The 20,061-nt window shown below is 40.4% G+C and overlaps 1 protein-coding gene across 1 annotated transcript in view; it reads right to left on the reverse strand.

Moving 5' to 3' along the window:
* LOC142078412 (sodium channel protein type 5 subunit alpha-like) overlaps positions 1-13,652 on the reverse strand; it is a 36,889-nt gene extending 23,237 nt beyond the window's left edge. Inside the window, exons 1-9 of the mRNA XM_075140875.1 lie at positions 13,398-13,652; positions 12,269-12,387; positions 10,560-10,667; positions 8,861-8,989; positions 7,979-8,070; positions 4,672-4,881; positions 2,220-2,277; positions 1,407-1,548; positions 713-910 (exon numbers count right to left, since the gene is read on the reverse strand). Coding sequence (XP_074996976.1) covers positions 713-910; positions 1,407-1,548; positions 2,220-2,277; positions 4,672-4,881; positions 7,979-8,070; positions 8,861-8,989; positions 10,560-10,667; positions 12,269-12,387; positions 13,398-13,652 — 1,311 coding nt within the window. The remainder of the gene's footprint in view (positions 1-712; positions 911-1,406; positions 1,549-2,219; positions 2,278-4,671; positions 4,882-7,978; positions 8,071-8,860; positions 8,990-10,559; positions 10,668-12,268; positions 12,388-13,397) is intronic.
* Positions 13,653-20,061: the final 6,409 nt, after the last annotated feature.

A 20,061-nucleotide genomic window follows, 5' to 3' on the forward strand; every position in this document is an offset into this window, starting at 1 on the left:
GGGGCAAAATAATCACATTATAGCTCCTATTCCTCCATATGGCAGATTTGCTTACAATAAAAATACTCAGTTTGAAAATAATGCTGTAGAATACATCCTTTTCCCCAAATAAATGCTCAAACAGTATTAAAACTCAGTCTTTTCATTGGGGATCCTTGGGACTGTATTCACACTGTGGCTGACTTTCCTTCCCATACTGAATTTAGGGCAATATTTTCAAAACACAGGGATATTTTGTTCCAGAAGCTTCTAAGCCATTTAAGTTACCAGGAGACTTTTCATTCAACTACAATAGGTTTTGGCTCAGTTGTTAATGCGGTTGATCAATGGAATTACTGTATATTTCTCTGCTCAGCAGTCCACAATGATAAAATAGAAGAAAAATTTAAAACCAACTACATTTTCTTTTGGAAACTGCTAGCTGATGGAATTTTACATTTTCCAGATTTTAAAATACTATTTTTCTTACAGTAACAGCAGCCTTTAATGCTCATTATGCACAACAAAATTCATTGTTTCACAGGAAAAATACACAGCTGAACAAGGAATTGTTCCTGTAGCTCTAGGAATCACGACTTGCAATAAGTTATCACTTGCTTCTGTTCCCATGAGTGACTACTAGATACAGCTGTATACAAGGAGTGATGGTTTTTCTTATGCAACTGACAACAGAGCACTGAGACTAATGTTTGCAAGGGAATAATTTACGTACCTCCTGCTCCTTCTGTAATAATTCCATGGCTTCCCAAAATTTCCTTTCCTTTGCCTCCGTTTCAGCAATGGTGGCCTTGTTCTGGTCTTCGTATGCCATTGTTACTACAGCCAGAATCAAGTTGACTAGATAAAATGAGCCCAGAAAGATGACCAGCATGAAGAAGAGTATATACACCTTCCCAGAAGCTCTGAGGGTCTGTAAGCAACACACCCCAGAGACAAAAATTACCATAAAAAATACCAAACAGGCTTTCAATGTGTCTCTGAAATCTTTAGAAGTACTCCGCTTCCTAGACACAATGTTTTAGAAAGCTTAAATGGAAATATATCTTCATTGGCCCTTCTTCCCCCTCTTTCTCCCTCTTCCTATACCATCGCCTATGAATCACTGATCATATACCCCATGAGGGTGATGGAGGGGGGCATTCTTGTATTTTTGAAGGACAATACAGGATCCTTTTAGTACTTTTTTTTAAGTCCTTAAACCAGTAGGGTAATAGGGATATTGCTGGGAAGACCTTCAGCATCCCTTTTCGAGGAGTCACAGCTTGCTGGAAGGGAGAAGGGAGGATCTGGGCTTGATGACTTGCAGCTATTGTTTTTATTTGAGATTTTTTGTCCTCTACACATTTTCTGCTTCAGCTATTGCTCTCCCTGGAAGACTAGTTCTGAACTATGTGCAAAGCTGGTACCTGCTGGTACAGACGCTCCCAGTAGTCCTGGGTCATCAGGCGGAATAAGGAAAGAAAAGCCCAGCCAAATGTATCAAAACTGGTGAAACCGTAATCAGGATTTGGCCCAATTTTCAAGCATATATAGTCTGGAGGACAGATCCTAGAAGTAATAATAAAAAGTGGAGCTATTTTAACTGTGCAGATTTCAAGGAAAACTTCAGTTATGTGAGAGTTCTGATTATTTTTCAGATCTGTGTTTTATTAGATTGCAAGCCAATTTTCTACTCCAGGTAGTATTGGCTGGAAAGAAGGATGGCAGAAGCAGTACCCACAACCCAGCAACAAAGGAAGACGACAGGCTGGAGCAGACCACCAACCCGGGACAACACTCTCATCACCAATCCTCATCCCCTGCCCCTCAGTGCAAAGCAGCCACAGCTCCCTCCTTGCCCAAACCTGCCCTCCAAAATCCATGGTTTGTTTTTCATCCCAGTTTAACGCACATTAGCCTTTACAGAGGAGTGTGCCTGTCCTGTGCTACATCTGAGATCCTTCATGTTTTCAGTTCTCTCATACATCCGTGGGGAAGAGAGAGACAGCACTTCTGGAAGGGTTCAGAGGAATTTAGACCTGAATAAACCAACCGCAGGTTCATGCTTCATTCTCTACAAGTATTAAACTATCTGTTTACTATATTTTGTTGTCTGTGTTCCTGTTTCTGCGTTCAAGGAAAGACTGGAATTTCTGCTTTTGTCTCATATGACTGAGCAAATACAGAAGCACTGAGGCGGAGAAAACTTCCAAAGAAGAAATATTCTTAAGTGCACTTACCCAGCACCAGGACCACATAGCAAAATATCTGGGGTGCCCGCTTTCTTAGCAAAGTATGCTATAAAAAAAGGGGAAGAAAATTTAAAAACTAAGCACTTTTTAGCCTGAATCCTCTATCCTTTAATGTAAGTAGTGATGAGTAAGTGACCTGTAAGTGTACATGCACACACATAGACAGGTTTCCTACGCTCACAGTAACTGCACCAGATTGCAAGATGTCCTGTCCTGATTTATAAACATACATATGTGTATGCACAAATTTCAGACTGAAGGCAGTCCTTAAAGCAGAATTTTAAAAAATGTTGTCATTTTGGCCACATCTGCATAAAAGAAATCAAGAATTGGAGGGCACAGGCTCAAGCACAGTCCCTGTTTTGGTAATCATTAGCACAAACTCCGGCACAGTTTTGGCCCAAAGCAATTAGCCCTCTCCAGGACAGCATACAAACATCATTTGGGGTAGCACAGACCAGTTCTGTTTCCAATAAGCAATAAAACCAGAATTCTATTTTGAGGAGGAAGAAAGAGTATTTGGCAGTTGGATATGCACCATGCCGTGTCACTGCTCTGCTGAGCCAGACAGCAGGTCCTAACCCTGCTTAGTTGAGAAATACAGATTTGTCCATTAGGGTGCTGGAGCTGTGCCCTTTGCCCTTTTTGACCTCTTTCCCTATTTCTCTTAGCATGAGTTACTCTGATGCCTGAGGTAGCAGCACACTGAAAGTAATAGCTTTAGTGCTAATAGTTAATTAGACCCATTAAGATGTGGGTTTATTATCCCAGATGCGAGGGAGTTCTCCTGTCTTCCTGGTGCTTCTCAAACCTCAGATGTGCTCATCAGGTAAGTCAGCATGATTCAGAGCCAGCAGGAATTTTTAATATCAGCTGTACCGTACCACGTAAATACACCATAAAAGAATGAGTCACTATCTGGGCTACTCTCCACCCAAATTTTGTTCAGCTCTGCTGCTGCCAATTGACAAAAAGGTTTTTTAAGAAGATTCAGTGATTGAGCTTCAGAGAATCGTAATAACATGTAGTTCTCCATGTTAGAGATGGGCATTTCACACAAAGTCAGGACCAAAGCAGCCTGTAAAAAATATACAAATAAACCCATTTAATAGAAAACTGGGCTTACAGTGCTATAAGTCCTAAATCCTGTAGGAAACTCATCTAGCTTTCATTAAATCTGTCTGGGCCCTCCTGTTCCTTTTGCCATCATTGCGAATCACCCCGCACACAAGATATATGGCATAGGATGTGAACAAGACAAAGCTTGCGAAGCAACACAGATTTTTAATTTCTTGAGCCCTACTTTCTCTAGGCCATTGCCTTTATATAGCTGCAATGGTCTGCATTAAAAAAAACCCAGAATTTAGATGTTTTTGTTTCCTGTTTCTTCAGCATAGAAATTTAGTATTTTTAGCCAAAGTTTGTCATATCCATGATCTCTTGTGGGCTACTCTAGTCACTGCCTGGTTTCTTTTGAAGTTTGTTTTCAATTATGATTTTCACAACATTCTATATATGTAAATGACTTTGTTCTTATGTGTGTTTTTTTGGTAGGTACAAGAGTTGCTTGCAAAAAGTTTCTCTCAAAAATCTCTTATATAAAGATTTTCTATGAAGTTAAAGAAATTCTACCTGAACAAATCTCCCACATGGAGTGTATACAAACAGCAATCCTGTGTGGCTTTTCTATGTATTTCAACATTTCCCCTGGGAAAATGCTTTTCTCCCTATATAACTGCTGCTATGTCTGAACTAGCTGGTGGAGATTTTCTTCGGTGATGAGGCTTTCTTCATATTTCTGGCATAGACATTGTTTACTACGAGTGTATTTTTTCATGTATATTAAGGCTTTTCCTTTAGCATAAGGCTTTTCCTTTCAGAATTGCATCTTACAGTTGATGTTCCTCTGAGAATGCTTTGGTGCATTTTCAGATCTCTGCTCTATGCTTCCATCACCAGCCTCAGTCAAGACGTATACATGAAAGATGTATATTGTATATATCTTATATAAGACATAAAATAAGATACATATGATGTGAAGAAGAAAGCAACTTCGACTTTTAAACAAATTCTTCTGTTTCCAGCTGAAAAGTAATTCACTGGGCAGCAAAATGAAGATGTACGAACTCTTCAGCATGTAGTAAAAGGTGAACTTTGGGGAATTACACCAGAGAATGAGCTAATGCGTATTTCAGTTATTGTCATATCATTCTGGGAAACAGAATTTTGGAAAATTTGGGTGTGTTATGTCTTATAATGAAGGAAAGAGGTGCATTCCTGGATGTCTGCAAGCTGCTCTGGCAATCTGAAGGCCATTATAGGGTAGTTACTCATCAAAATACCAATCATCAAAACATCAATATCATTTACAGCAGTGCTAAAACATGCATGCATAAGTGTCTATACTATCATCCAAAAAAGAATTAAGGAGAAAAATTACCTGTATCATTAGCAAACATGTCATAGGATTCCCATGTTTTGTTAAAATAACCTGACTCTGTAGAGTTCTTGATACACTTGTATCTTAGATTGCCCTTAAAAAGCTGGAGGCCTATGAGGGCAAAGACACTCAGGCAGAAAAGAGTCAGGATCATCACATTGGCAAGTTTCTTGACAGACTGGATAAGTGCCCCTACAATGATCTTGAGTCCTAGGAAGACAATATAGAAAGGAAAAACAGGATGAAAACCTGAGGTTTTAACTGAGTTAAAAAAATATACCAAAATACCAAAATTACTGGATAATATGTGACAAATATGTTGCAATGCAAGTATAGTTTGGATGAGAAAGTAATTAATATGAGAACAATATTTTTTTTCCTCATTTGATTGACCCTACAACTTCCAGATGTTTCTTTAATCCCTGGAAGATATTTAGGCAAGGATGAGGAACCAGAAATAGTCTAGTTTTTCTTATCTGAAAGAGTAATATGCATAATTAAAATGAAATTTCCAACACTGATAATCTGTAAAGAATCTGGAAACACTGGAAACAATAATGAATATAGAATCATAGAATCATTAAGGTTGGAAAAGATCTCTAACATCATCGAGTCCAACCATCAACCCAACACACCATGCCCACTACACCATGTCCCTAAGCGCCTCATCTACACATCTTTTAAATACTTCCAGGGATGGTGACTCCACCACTTCCCTGGGCAGCCTGTTCCAAGGCCTGACCACTCTTTCAGTAAAGAAATTTTTCCTAATGTCCAATCTAAATCTCCCTTGGTGCAACTTGAGGCCATTTCCTCTCGTCCTATCACTAGTTACTTGGGAAAAGAGACCAACACCCACCTCGCTACAACCTCCTTTCAGGTAGTTGTAGAGCACGATGAGGTCTCCCCTCAGCCTCCTCTTCTCCAGACTAAACAACCCCAGTTCCCTCAGCCGCTCCTCATCAGACTTGTGCTCCAGGCCCTTCACCAGTTTCGTTGCCCTTCTCTGGACACGCTCCAGCATCTCCATGTCCTTCTTGTAGTGAGGGGCCCAAAACTGAACACAGGATTCGAGGTGCGGCCTCACCAGTGCCGAGTACAGGGGCACGATCACCTCCCTGCTCCTGCTGGCCATACTAGTTCTGATACAGGCCAGGATGCCGTTGGCCTTCTTGGCCACCTGAGCACACTGCTGGCTCATGTTCAGCCGGCTGTCAATCAGCACCCCCAGGTCCTTTTCCTCTGGGCAGCTTTCCAGCCACTCTTCCCCAAGCCTGTAGCGTTGCCTGGGGTTGTTGTGACCCAAGTGCAGGACCCGGCACTTGGCCTTGTTGAACCTCATACAGTTGGCCTCGGCCCATCGATCCAGCCTGTCCAGGTCCCTCTGCAGAGCCTTCCCACCCTCCAGCACGTCAACACTCCCGCCCAACTTGGTGTCATCTGCAAACTGACTGAGGGAGCACTCGATCCCCTCATGCAGATCATTGATAAAGATATTGAATAGGATCGGCCCCAAAACTGAGCCCTGGGGAACACCGCTCGTGACTGGCCGCCAACTGGATTTAACTCCGTTCACCACAACTCTCTGGGCTCGGCCATCCAGCCAGTTTTTTACCCAGCGAAGAGTGCACCTGTCTAGGCCGTGAGCCGCCAGCTTCTCTAGGAGAATGCTGTGGGAGACGGTGTCAAAGGTTTTACTGAAGTCCAGGTAGACCACATCCACAGCCTTTCCCTCATCCACCAGGCGGGTCACCTGGTCATAGAAGGAGATCAGGTTGGTCAAGCAGGACCTGCCTTCCATGAACCCGTGCTGGCTGGGCCTGATCCCCTGGTTGTCCCGCACAGACTTTGTGAGCACCCTCAAGATGAACCGCTCCATAATCTTCCCCGGCACCGAGGTCAGGCTGACAGGCCTGTATTCCCCGGATCCTCCTTCCGGCCCTTCTTGTAAATGGGCGTCATATTGGTGAGCCTCCAGTTGTCTGGGACCTCCCCTGTTAACCAGGACTGCTGGTAAATGATGGAGAGTGGCTTGGCAAGCTCCTCCGCCAGCTCCCTCAGTACCCTTGGGTGGATCCCATCCGGCCCCATAGACTTGTGAGCATCCAGGTGGTGTAGCAGGTCGTTAACTTCTTCCTCTTGGATTATGGGGGGTTTATCTTGCTCACTGAGCCTATCTTCCAGCTCAGGGGGCTGAGTACCCTGAGGATAACTGCTCTGACTACTAAAGACTGAGGCAAAGAAGGCGTTGAGTACCTCAGCCTTTTCCTCGTCCTTGGTGGCAACGTTCCCCCCGCATCCAATAAAGGATGGAGATTCTCCTTGGCTCTCTTTTTGTTGTTAATATATTTGTAAAAACATTTTTGGTTGTCTCTCACGACAGTGGCCAGGTTGAGTTCTAGCCGGGCTTTTGCCTTTCTAATTTCCTCTCTGCACGACCTAACGCGATCCCTGTACTCTTCTTGAGTTGCCTGCCCCTTCTTCCACAAGTGGTAAACTCTCCTTTTTTTCCTGACTCCCAGCCAGAGCTCCCCGTTCAGCCAGGCCGGTCGCCTTCCCCGCCCGTTCTTCTTACGGCACATGGGGACAGCCCGCTCCTGCGCCTTTAAGACTTCCTTCTTGAAGAACATCCAGCCTCCCTGGACCCCTTTGCCCTTCAGGACTGTCTCCCAAGGGACCCTCTCGACCAGTGTCCTGAGCAGGCCAAAGTCCGCCCTCCGGAAGTCCATGGTAGCGGTTTTGCTGGCCCCCCTCCTTACTTCACCAAGTATTGAGAATTCTACCATTTCATGGTCGCTAAGCCCAAGCTGGCCTCTGACCACCACATGTCCCACCAGTCCTTCTCTGTTTGTGAACAGCAGGTCAAGCGAGGCACCTCCCCTGGTGGGCTCGCTTACCAGCTGTGCCAGGAAGTTATCTTCCACACACTCACATTAATAATAAAGATCATTAACAATAAAGTCCATTCAGTTACCGGAGGTGTTTCTGTTGAACTATAACACATGGACCAGCTAAAAGAACATTCTGTAAAACTGACATAATAAAGTGTTAACAAAATCTTTAAAAGCATAATGAAAATAAATTAAATATAAGATTGTTTCTAATGCTTGATTTATTCTGGTTGGGTCAGTGGACTGAGACACTATTTGTGTCCACAAATTCAGCTGTGTCTGCAACTAATGAAAGATACGGAGGAAAAAAAAAGGAGAAAACAAAAAAAAAAAGAAAAAGAAAAAGCCAACATTTTGATTGGAGTTAAGAATTGGTTATAAGTAGCAGAAAATATTCAGCAAATAGAGTTTCTTACCTGGGACTACTGAAATGGTTTTTAAAGCTCTCAGAACCCTGAAAGTCCGAAGGACTGACACACTTCCCAAGTTACTAAATGCTCCCACGTACCTGTAAAGTCAGGATGTGATACATCAAGTGGCTGAACGGAGTAAACAGGGAAATTATTTTACAGTGGTCATTCTTAACTGTCAATACTTCCAAGCATATTTAAAGTATTAATAAATTGCATATCAAGAATTTGCCCGAAGACTTATAAAATAGAAACCCATGTTTTGATTATTAGAGTTTCCTTAGGTAGCTCTTGGCTTGTGCACAGCTGCTTTTGTGTCAGCATCTTAAAATATCATGTATTTAAAATATAAACAAAGATAACACTCAAAATCATTCATTTCAGGCTGAAACACTGGCTGAACTCTTTTGATTCTATCTCCCTTCTGTGGCTGCATCTAACAAATATAAAAGCTCTCCAATTACTGAAAACCGAAGCTCAAACTATGATTTCTGGAGATGAAGAGCCCCAGATTTAATCCACTGTCCTGGTGTCTATACACATCGCTCTATTTTCGAACTTACACTTTCATTCAGAGGATCAGTATGCCTGTATTTGACAGCCCAGCTACTACATTTCACTGATTGAAATGCATCCGTTCACGTACATTCACCACAGAGTATATCTTGCTCTGCACAGCTCTATTCCCTTCTTGAACGACTCATACGTTGTTGTTATACAGTAAGCAATGAAGCAAGGGGAAGAGTCAATATCCTAGATCGTTTCAGATGCAGTTAGGACCCACAGGGGTTTTTTTTTTTTTGCACTGCAGACAGCCTTTTGCACCACAGCAACAAGAACTTCAAATACAGAGTGCAGGTAATCCATATTTTATATGTTCCCACTTACGCCATAACGATAACACTGAAATCCAACCAGTTCCAGGGATCTCGAAGGAAAGTGAATTCATTTAGACAGAACCCTCTTGCCAATATTTTTATCAATGATTCAAAAGTGTAAATGCCAGTGAAAGTATATCTAAAGAAAGGAGAAAAGCACCAAAGGAAAACAGCAATATTAGCAATTAACAAAAGAGACACAGTCAGGCTACGTACTGTCTAGGCCAACAAACCAAGCCAGTGCTGCAGAGAAGTAATGGAAAGACTGCTGTTGATTTCACTGTATTCTATCGGTATCTGACTCATTTGGAGTTTGAGACAGTAGCTGACTGTCTGGACATGGCTATTAACGTGCACGCCTATGACATGGTTTTTTGGCATTCAGCAATTTTTTTCAAATTCTTTCATGCAAGTCCCCATAATTTGAGAAACACAAAACTCCTAGCTACTTGCTAAAATAAAGATCGAAATTTGTATCTTCCTCTGGTTTCAAGAGGCCAAGTGAATGTGTGATACGCTGTGTATTATTTACTTTGGGCACACAGCATCCATTTCTGTGCAGAATGTTTGAAACACTCAGAGAAATACAAGAGTACAGGATTTTCAGTTTAAGACGGCAATTATTCTTATTAATGGAAAATTATCAGTAAAAGCTCTTCTGGACTTACTGAGTGCACTTACCATTTCAACAAGAGAGCAATCTCCCTACGGAATTCAAAAGGCATTCATTTGGTAGTCAGCAAATGCACTAAGAAATTATATGGAGGTAGTGCTTCCCTTTTCATTTGGAAAGAAGTATTCTGAAATTATTATTGAAATGCATTTGAACAGTAGTTTTGATGCCAACAGCAGATACAACTCTTATCTAACCTTTCTGCTCTCATAAGTAAGGAAGTATCCCAGCATCTCTGGAGATATGTATATTAATACCATGCAGAGTCTTGTTCCTGCTTGCATGAGGATTTGCCATTCCCAGCTGTTTCAGTGTCAGGTAACATGAGATACTCAGAAACAACTTTAGAGCTGTTTCTAAAACGAAGTATTTCGGAATCTTTTCCTTTGCGTTAGGTGTTAGAATTATCAGGGTTCATATTCTAATATTTTTGTGCCAAACTGAAAAAGTGAGAGCTGAAATATTCTTTTAAAGAAAATAAAAACATGGGATTATCCAGCTTAAGTGTGACTACAAAGGCATGGATTTACTGTGATTTAACATTGCAAGTGTTGGCAGTGCTGAAGATGAGAGCTTTACTTTCTCACAACGTCCTGCAGGCCAGGAGCTTCTGACAGAACGTTTTATTAGAGCAAAACTCAGCATTTCGATATTATTAGAAAGAATTTTAAAAGACAGCAGCTCTTGATGTGCTTCATCAGCATCAGCAACAATGGGAAATGAGTCTGGGTAAAGAGCAAATAATTACTGAATAACTTCAGAAAGTGGGATAACAAACTGGAGCAGCAGGGCAGACATGAAGCTAGTTCAACTGCAGCACTTAATCTACACTTACTCTTTCCTATAACACCACAATTTTTGTAGATCTTGAGTTTAAAGACAAAAATACTCCCTCAAAGCAAAAAAAATGACAAAGTCCTAACACAAGCAACTTTCCTTCTAAATCCCTCATAAACTATCTTGAGTGAAGGAGGCAAGTCTCAATAATTCAATATAACTACAGAACTAAAAAACATACATACCCACAGATACTTACTCAACATACTTGTTCCACAAAGAAGATTGAGAAACCTTAGAGGACTCGGTCAGAGCCATGAATACACAATTAGTTAAAATAGTGCACATGATAAACAAAGTGAATAATGTAAGTCACGGGAGTGAAGGCAAAGAATGCGACACTGATTCAGAAATGTAACTATCAGTCATAGATGCAGTATCTGGTTTTGAGTTTAAAGCACATGTAAGAACAGCATGCACATGTATATGCTGATTTTGAGTTCTGTTAGATGACAACACACTACTGTTGTTATTCATGTCATCTGGACATCTGTATGGGCTAGAAATCTGCTGCTCTAAGCATTGCAAACTTGGTAAAAGGATCCTCAATCACTCAAAGAGTGGGAGGAAGGGTGTATTTTTAGTTTCACTTTATAACATAAAAGTTAAAAACTTGCCCAAGGTTACACAGATGAAGCCCAAACCTGACTCTAAATTGACAGAGCTGTGCTCTTCTGAAGGACAATGTGAAGTCTGCCGGGATACTTGCAGGTATCTCAAAGGACCCTAGATGCCCATGTTTAGCCAACTCTTGGGGCTGCCTAGCTGCTCTCTGGGACCTGCTGGCTGTGGGGGATGAATGGGAACTTGGGCATCTAGCTCACGTGTAGCTCACCTAAGCTTAAGCCTAAGCTTGGCTCAGGAGCTGAATCTCATCCTTGTGTCATACCACACGTTTTGGCAATCCAGGAGGTAGATGTCCATCTAGCCTTTCCATCATCCACCCTCTCCATCACCACAAAAAAAATCTTCTGGCTTTAGCTCTAGGCATGGTCAAACTGTCACAAACCCAGGAGCTGGACCACTAGTATTGAAATGCCAATATCAGCCAACTTGCTACCAGGGGAAGCCTCAGATGAGAGGCATCACTCCTCCAGGGATGTCTGTACCCTGCTACGAGGACATCTTCGGACCCATTGCAACTAACTCAGCACCACACAGCCAGGAGATAGCTGGAAACCTAAAATCCACACAGGGATATCGCAGACTCTGCGCTGGGCCTGATTCAGCCCCAAGCAACAACATTATTGCTCTGGTATTGCTCATTCCCCCGTGCCAAACTGGAGCAATACATTAGTGATTCCCGTCCCCTAAATTTGATGTATGAGGTGGGATCTATATTACCTTTATATTCCAAAGGCATTCCCTGCAACAGCATCCCTGGAAATTTTCACTTTCTTATACCAAAGATATATTTTTTTAATCTGATTTCCTAAAGAAACTAAGTTTGTTTAATTGTTCTTTCTATGTGTTTTCTTATGTGTGCCTGCCTATCTCAGCCTTTTTTTCTTAAAATTGGTCAATGGTTGATCAGGTTTGGCACATGAGTTGAATTTAATTCCTACAGTTTGGGTAAACAGAAGATGAGAAAGGCGATAGAGATCTTATTAATCTTCTCACTGAGGAAGATACTTGTTTATGAGACATCAGGTAACCAACATCAGACATCATTCTCAAAACACAAATCTGTAGAAAATCAGGCTTCAATACCCCCAATACTCACAAAACTACTTATTTCTAAGTGGCACAAGAGCCCCAAGACAATAATAATTTCTAAAGTAATTCATAATCAGAAGTAATCTGGAGTGAAGAAAAGACTAGATTCATTCAATGCTCTAAAATATGAAAGCACAGGATTACGTAGCTTTTTGCAATGAAGGAGAGTGAATGACGCCAACAAAAGGATATGAATGTACTAAAATTTTAATTGCTGTTCTTCGGATTGGATGGAAAGGACTGAGGATCCATAAGGCACGTGTAGCAGTAAATCTGAAGATCGTTTTCTGTTTGTTTAGCACTATGAAAATCTTTAAAGAAATAAAGAAACATGAAGTAAAGCTTTCAGGAAAGTGAACAGAGAACATATTTTTGTACTGTATCCTGTTGTATCAGTGATGAGCAAGAGCTTGATGTTAACTTTAGTCTATTTGTTTAAATGGGAAGACTCTTTGTAATATTTTGCTATCCTTTCATCATAAACCGATGAAAGAGTTAATACCCATTAACTATCAAGCTGCAAAAAAATCCTCAGCATGAACGTCTTTTTTTAAGCCTTGGGGCTTGCAAAGAGTTGTGCACAGAACTAATCTTGCTTATGACTATTCTCTTAAAATAAATTGAACCTCTCATTGAGTCAAGGTATGCAGAGGTGGAAGGAAGAATTGCAGCCTTTATCATTATTTGCTATTGTTGATAGTGATCCTCTAGCTCTAAGACTGTAGAAATTAGTTCAAAGTATTAACCATTTCTCAAGCAATAAGCATAATTTCCAATGGATTAGTTCCCGTTTCTCTGTTCTTTATTGAAAATCATATTCTTCAATACTTCATGACTAGAACATGGAGCTTGAATAAGTAGGTTTTAAGGTTTCATCCGTAAATGTTTTATAATAATTTTTATACTTAGGGGATCATTTATTGTACGTGTAAGTGGAGCATAAGCATTGAGATAGAGAGGAACACATTGTTTCAAACCATGGAATTCAAGAAAACTTGCAAAATTATCATCATTTCTTGTAGGTATGGCTCAAAACCCCTTTCTCTTCCTTTATCCATTTTATTTTTTCTGCTTCCATTCTGATTCAAATGTTAATGAAGTTCATCTTATTTAATTCCTATAATTCAAAATTAAGCTTTTTTTAAGAAGATTACAGCATGTCATTCAACTGTGCCAACTGCCTGCATTATTATAACCTAGAAAGGGATGGTAGTTTTTCCAAAGCGATGTAAGCAAAACTGTTTGATAAATCATTCACATAAACATTTCTTAACAACACAATAAAACAAGTTAAAATCCAAGCATCTTGGTTGGCTCTAACCTTACGATCTTTGTAGTACGGGTCGAGATCCTCCAGTGGTTCCCCAATGAGCTCTGGAGGAGGATTTCCATAGAGAGCTGGTAACTTCTGGAAAGCTTTTAGGTCAAGTTGAGGACGTGGTTTCTCCTCAGGTTTCTGGTCTATAGTATTTCTTCGAGAATTCCTCTTGGCAGCAATCCTCTTTTCGATAGCAGCCAAGGATTCGTAAGTGAACTTACGGAAGTTGTTGGTACCAGGTAGTAAGAACTCGGCCATTTTTCATTTCATTCTTCTCTTCCTGTCACTAATTCTGTCCAAATAATAGAAACAAGTAGAAAGGAAGTAAGTAACCCCAAAACAGGTAAGTTATGAAAATTAAACAACTGGTTGCCCATGCATGGCTAGTAACATAAACTTTCTGAGCCATCAGCTTCTAAAAAGGAAAAAAAAAGATATGATCAATACCTTTTTTAGTGAGATGTCTGTTCAGTATTTTTCTTTAAGTTATGTGTATCTGATAGGATGTGGGCAGACCTCTATAAACTTAAGAGTGTATTTAGAGCACCTCATTTAATACACCTGTTATCCTAAATGCTCTTGAGCTGTTATTCAGAAAAAAATTAAGGTGCTGGTTTGACCCAGTATTTGGAAATGGGACAGTAAAACCCATCAAACTGCAACAACATCAAATATGTGGAAACAGTGTCTGCAACAGAAGGACCAAGTATTAAATTAACTAGTGCCGATGTAAATACTCAGATGGATAACCATGCTGGTGGTGTCAGCGCAGGAACGAGCAGTGTCCAAGCATCAGAAGATTTAGCTCATGACCCATAGTCGGTACTGATTGACATGGGGGACAAAAATGCTTGACAAGTATCAAGCACAAAGTTTATAATTTATGCCTGCTTGTCAGAACAACAAAAGTGAGATTATACTAGAAAAATACTTTGCATTATTTAATAGAGAATTTTGGTCAGGTATTAGGTAGGATCCATTCAACTAAATGCTGCCTGAGTCCATACTTTGGCAGTACAGTGAATCCAACCTTCTACCTTAACACTGTGAAAAGCTTCAAAGCAAGGCCATGAAGTGCACATATATTGACAGTGAAAAAACTGAAAACAGTACACAGAGTAAGATGATCCAGACCTGCATCCTTGTGCTAAACTCACTCAAAAGCTCTATAAGGAGATTTCTTTAAAATGTTTTCTTTTATTATGACCTCTAGGAAGACACTGTTGATTCAGAAGAAAGTCATGGAGCTACTGAGTCAGTGCAGTCCCACCTCCAGACTGTGAAATGATCCCATCCGGTCGAGGACTTTACCCAGGGTGGATCACTGCTGAGTCTGCAGGGAAGAACATCACATTAGAGGCACAAGTCTTTCCATCCAGAAACTGCTGCCACCACCACTTCAATGTGTCCTTCAAAGTTGACTCCATAACTAGCAGTCAGAGCTTATCTTGGAAATTTTAAGTTGTCCTCACTGGACAACTGCCAGATGACCTGCTCTTCCACCTTGCCTTTCCAGGCACTATATGCGACATCCCAGGAAAACACAAAGTCTGAATCAAGAGGCTTTGTTTTATTGAAAATAAATAATTTTACCACCTGTGTGCTGACTCCCTGTATTTTCCCCTACCATGCAAAGCCATTTCAGTTCTCCCCAGATACAACATTATTTCAATTGTCCTCACATTGCTGAACTGTAGGAAACCATTGCCATGAGAACAACAGCTGGAGGCCAGGGACAAACTAACTGCAGTGAAATCTCTTCACTTTTGTAGTCTGCCTGCCTGTCCCATTAAATAAGCACACAAAATTATAAATATTAAAAATAACCCTTGCTTCCACCACAAAATAGCAATGTTTCTGGAAAAGAAATAGGACATTCAGTCAAGAATACTCATTATTTTACACTCTTCAAGATCAAGCTAACAGTCTGGAAGCTTTGTGTAGCCTTATAGCAAAAATGAAAACAATAACATCCACTCCCAAGTTTTCGAGTCTTCAGCTAGCCAAAACGGTATTTGTTCTGTCGATGCTCAGAGTAATTTAGATGTTGTGGTATCAGTAATGAGAGCTGTGAATGATGCATGAAATGACACGATTTCTGTGCAATGCACGGAGGGAATACAATAATTACTTTATTCTGCTTTGTGCCAAATCATCCAAACATACCCATCCCTCTACACAGCACTTCCATAAAAGTTTACCTGATCTCAAAAGTTTGCCATTAAAATTCCGGGTTTGTTGCAGATTTCTTTGCAGTTTTCTCTCCTCTCTTCCATGAAACCATCTTTCAAATCCCAGAAAAGAAACTTTGATTGTCACACCGTTCTCCCTCAAGACTATTAGAAGGCAGAGCAAAATCTAGGAAGACAAGATGTTGCTGGATAAAGCCGAGGATGGGGAAATAGAAGAAAGCATGAAGGCACATTGAGTCTGCAGATCCTTGGCCAGAGCTGGAAACCAGGCAAGGGAGCTTTTCCTGGTACAGGTGGTTTTATAAATTGCTCCACAGGTGAACAAACATTAAGAAAAGGAAATAAAGTCTTGTGCTTGCTGTCTCACGTGTCAGTAGCAAAATTTCCATTGATAGCAGCTGCAAGCCATGGAGTAGAAGGCTAAACTACACTTTTCATTCATGGGCAATTCTGAGCTACACAGCCTAGTCCTGAATAAAATCTAATGACTATTAAAAATATAGTAATCTAGGAAAAATGTTCCTGATTCATTCAAGCATCTTTAAAAATATCCCCAAAATAATTTCTGTTACTCATAATCTCAGGGAGGATAGCATACCAAGTACAGCTGAGATGTATTTAGTTTGTTATATGACCAGGACTAGATTTAGCAATTTGACCAAAAGAAGTAAAAAATGTTAATGCAAAACCATTTTTGCCCTTGATGTCATAGAAGCAACAAAGTACCATTTTGGCCTTTTCTCAAGACTTGAAATACCTACGAAATAGTGTGACGTTTAATATCTCTTTAAAATGAAAAGTTTTCTTATCCTTTGAGTGACTGAAGACCAGAGAATGCTGAATGAAATCAACATGATTGAAGAATGATAGTAAGAAAAACAAAAAAAGCATTTATGTTTTGGTTTTTTTAGCTGTCAAATGTATTTTCTATGAATTATTTCTCAAATATCAAAATGTGTAGCTAGATAGCTTTCCGAAGGAAGGCTGCTTTCTTCCAAATGTGTTTCTCTTTAGGAATATTCATTGTAACAAACTAGGAAACGAGGTTATTGTCAAAGATGTTTTCTCTCCTTTTCTTGCTATTGCAATCACCCCAATTCAATCTTCAGTTAATGAATAAAAGTTGTTCTCAATTATTTGATTTCCTGGCTTCATGATCTATTATGGAAAGAGGTGAAAACATGTTGACAATTACTGTGATCAGCATGACCAAGGTAATTAGTATGATCAGAGTGGCCAGGATTACCTTATTACTTTTTCTTTTCTTTAGCTTGGATGATTGTAATTCTTGTCTGTTAAAGCTGTCCCTTTGGTTTAAAAAGGCTTTCATAATACGCACAGAAATTATCTCTTAAGTAACTGGAATAACAGTTGTTTGAAGACTGTATATGAAAAGCCTTCTCCTATTGGAACAACTGAAATGTTATTATTGTCTTCAATGTAGTTGATTTTTGTACAATTTTGCATCTTATTCAGTGATAATATCCAATGCGTGGAGGAGCAAAGCTAGGGACTCTGGACTGATCCAGCTGTTTGTATCTCCAGTAATTATTTCAGGAGCCAAGAACACCAATATGCATGCCAACTGCACCACCCAAAGTTACTACGGTAGACTTGGGCTGTGTTGCATCTTTCTACATCTGAATCTCCAGCAGATAAGACAAATCTTTCTAGAACTGAATAAGGAAAGACTTAGTTAACAGCAGTTCAAAGCTTCTGTAGAACTGTTCTATTCTTTCCTCAAAAACTTTTCTATATTTTGAGGCAGATGATTTAATCAAACCAAACTGACATTGTCTTAATGATCTTTAAAACATGTATGGAAATAACTTTTGTATATTAACACATGTAATTTTTTTATCATAGATTAATTCAGGTTGGAAGGGAACTCGGGAGGTCTCTAGTTTAACCTACTCCTCAAAATGGGTCAGTTATGAGGTCAGGGCTTTATCCAGGCAAATCTCCAAAGACGGAGACTGCACAACCTCTTTGGGCAACCGGTTCCAATACCTGACTGTCTCAATCCATTTGGACCCCTTGTTGTTTCAATTTATGCCCACTGCGTCTTGTCTTCCCACCATGCACCACTGCAATAATAAAAAAGAAATAAAATATCACATTAATTTGAAAGGTAAAAAGCACCCTCCCCAAATGCCTCTATATAAGGAAAACAAATACTATACCTACTTCAGCCCATTTAGTGTACCTATTTATAGCAGCCTACAGGAAACATCTCACAGGTCTGAATAACACCATCCAGCGTAGCTCCATTGAGATTGCCAAGGCAGACAATGATCAGCATATTTGCTCATTAGTTTCCCACCATTAGAACATCACACCTTACCTGAACTGAGCTGTGGCACCATCCTTTGAATATTCCAGGTTCAAGCCCAAAATTTGTTTACCTTCCCTAGACAACGTGGCCAAGAGCTCCAGTCCTCTGAGTCTCCCAGCATGGCATCTGAATGAAAGGAGATGGCAACAGCTGATCTAGCTAACCTATACCCTCTTTGCAAGCAACAAAACTGAGGGAACAGACCAGCTAACGATAAGTAAACATATAGATTAAGACACATGAAGAGTGCCGAAAAATCCAACTGATTTTTTTCATCGCCTATAAAGGAAAACTTAGCATGGGATAAATCCCACTCTTTCAATCTGGGATTTAAAGTTTACAGTTCCCAGCACTGGGGAATGAAGGTAGTAAACAGTGTGGAGATTCACAATGCGATTTACAAAGACCCGGTAAAGTTAGCGTTCATCCAGAAAGCCCCTTTGGGTGGGATTGCTCTCACCTCACTGCAGACATCTCAGAGTTAGACACCTTTTCACATTCATTTCAGGATGAAATGAATCACATCTCAGAGTGCCAGTTGACTACAATTGATGACCTGAGATGTCTCAAGTGAGATGAGAGAAATTCAACTTTTTGCATCCATTAGGCCTCCTCTTCTTGCTGCCTCAACTAATGGACAACTGCTAAACTTCCAAAGATTGGTAATTCTACAGTCAATGATAGGACTGGGCAAACATCATTAGTCACCAGCAGACTGTGAACACATAAAACTTCTAGGATAGCCTTATATTACATTGCTTCTTTAATGACTACTTACAGGACAAGCCTTCTTAGCAATTAGTGAAGCATTAAATTACATTTTCTTTTGCATGGTAAGGGTGGACTAATTTTCAGCTACTTTGCTATCATAAATAATTTAAATCTGTGCAGAGATCACATTTTGTAAGTGCTTGAGCAGTCAATTGACAAGTTGTCAAATGGCCAGTTGCAAGCACCGAGGAAGTTAAGAAACTCTGTGACAACAGAGGAATCGGAGAGAAAAGAGCTGAAAAGCTTTTAATGACCATAGACTAGTCCGTTGCTGTAGGAGTTAGGATGAGTTAAATATAACCAGCATAGTTATTAGCATAAACCCATGAACTTTATCTGGTAGCTTTGGTGTGCCCAAGGAAATAGCCATACCATGGAAACAACATGTTGGTCATCAAGAAGTGCAAAAGTCTTCAGAAATGGCCAGAACAAGATTGTGAGTGCCAACAGCAAATCTGACAATGACAGTGAAGTTTCAACTGAGTAATCATCAACAAGGGATTCCTTACCCAGCCCTATAACTAAGGATAGTGGGGGTAACCAGAGGACAAAGACAGACTCTGGTGGGAAACTCCATGACCCAACACTACGATTCAGGACCATCTCTCCAACCTGTGAGAAATCCAGGGAGTGGAGAAGACCCCAAGGGACCCCACAGCCCAGGACTATGCATGTCATGATTGGAGCTGCGGTACAGGAAAGTCATGTAATTCATAACATTGCATATATCTGTGATTAAAGTGTGTTGGTATCGAAGTCTGTTGACACACCACACTATGGTCTATATGGTGACGATTGCATAGAGACCTGAGATAAAAATCTACTTCATATGCTGTTACCAAAAAGATTGACCAGTTGCTGGACACAGATGACAGGGCAGTAAAGCTTAGGTGTGGAGTTTTAAAAAACAAAAAGAAGAGACAGGTTAGGACTCGGCCATCTCCTAACCTGAATACTATGTGTGCTTAGAAACCCTGAGTGAAATGGAATATATCTTGATTTAGAAGTGCCATACCAAGAAATATCAGCTGGTCTGGGGGCAGATTTAAGAAGCGTGGCAATAGAGTGTCAGCTTCTCATTTTTCAGCCCCATGAAGTGGGGAAGAGGAGGAGGAAAAGGAGAAGGAAGAAGGGAAATTCATTCATTTCACCAATGGCAGCTGGGTGCTGCCAAAGGTACAACAGTGGAAGGAAGGAGCATGTGCTGCAGGTTACATTTAGCAGCCAGGAGAGGGACAAGTTGTGATTTTTAACTGCATATTTTCTATATTGCTGGACTGAACCACCTGCAGATGTTATGGATATTCAAGCTTTGCAGCAAACAGATGGAATTTGAATTCTCTTCACACTTAAGGAACAAGAACTAAGC

The sequence above is a fragment of the Calonectris borealis genome, chromosome 2, assembly GCF_964195595.1.
Source record: "Calonectris borealis chromosome 2, bCalBor7.hap1.2, whole genome shotgun sequence".
Taxonomy (NCBI): Eukaryota; Metazoa; Chordata; class Aves; order Procellariiformes; family Procellariidae; genus Calonectris; species Calonectris borealis.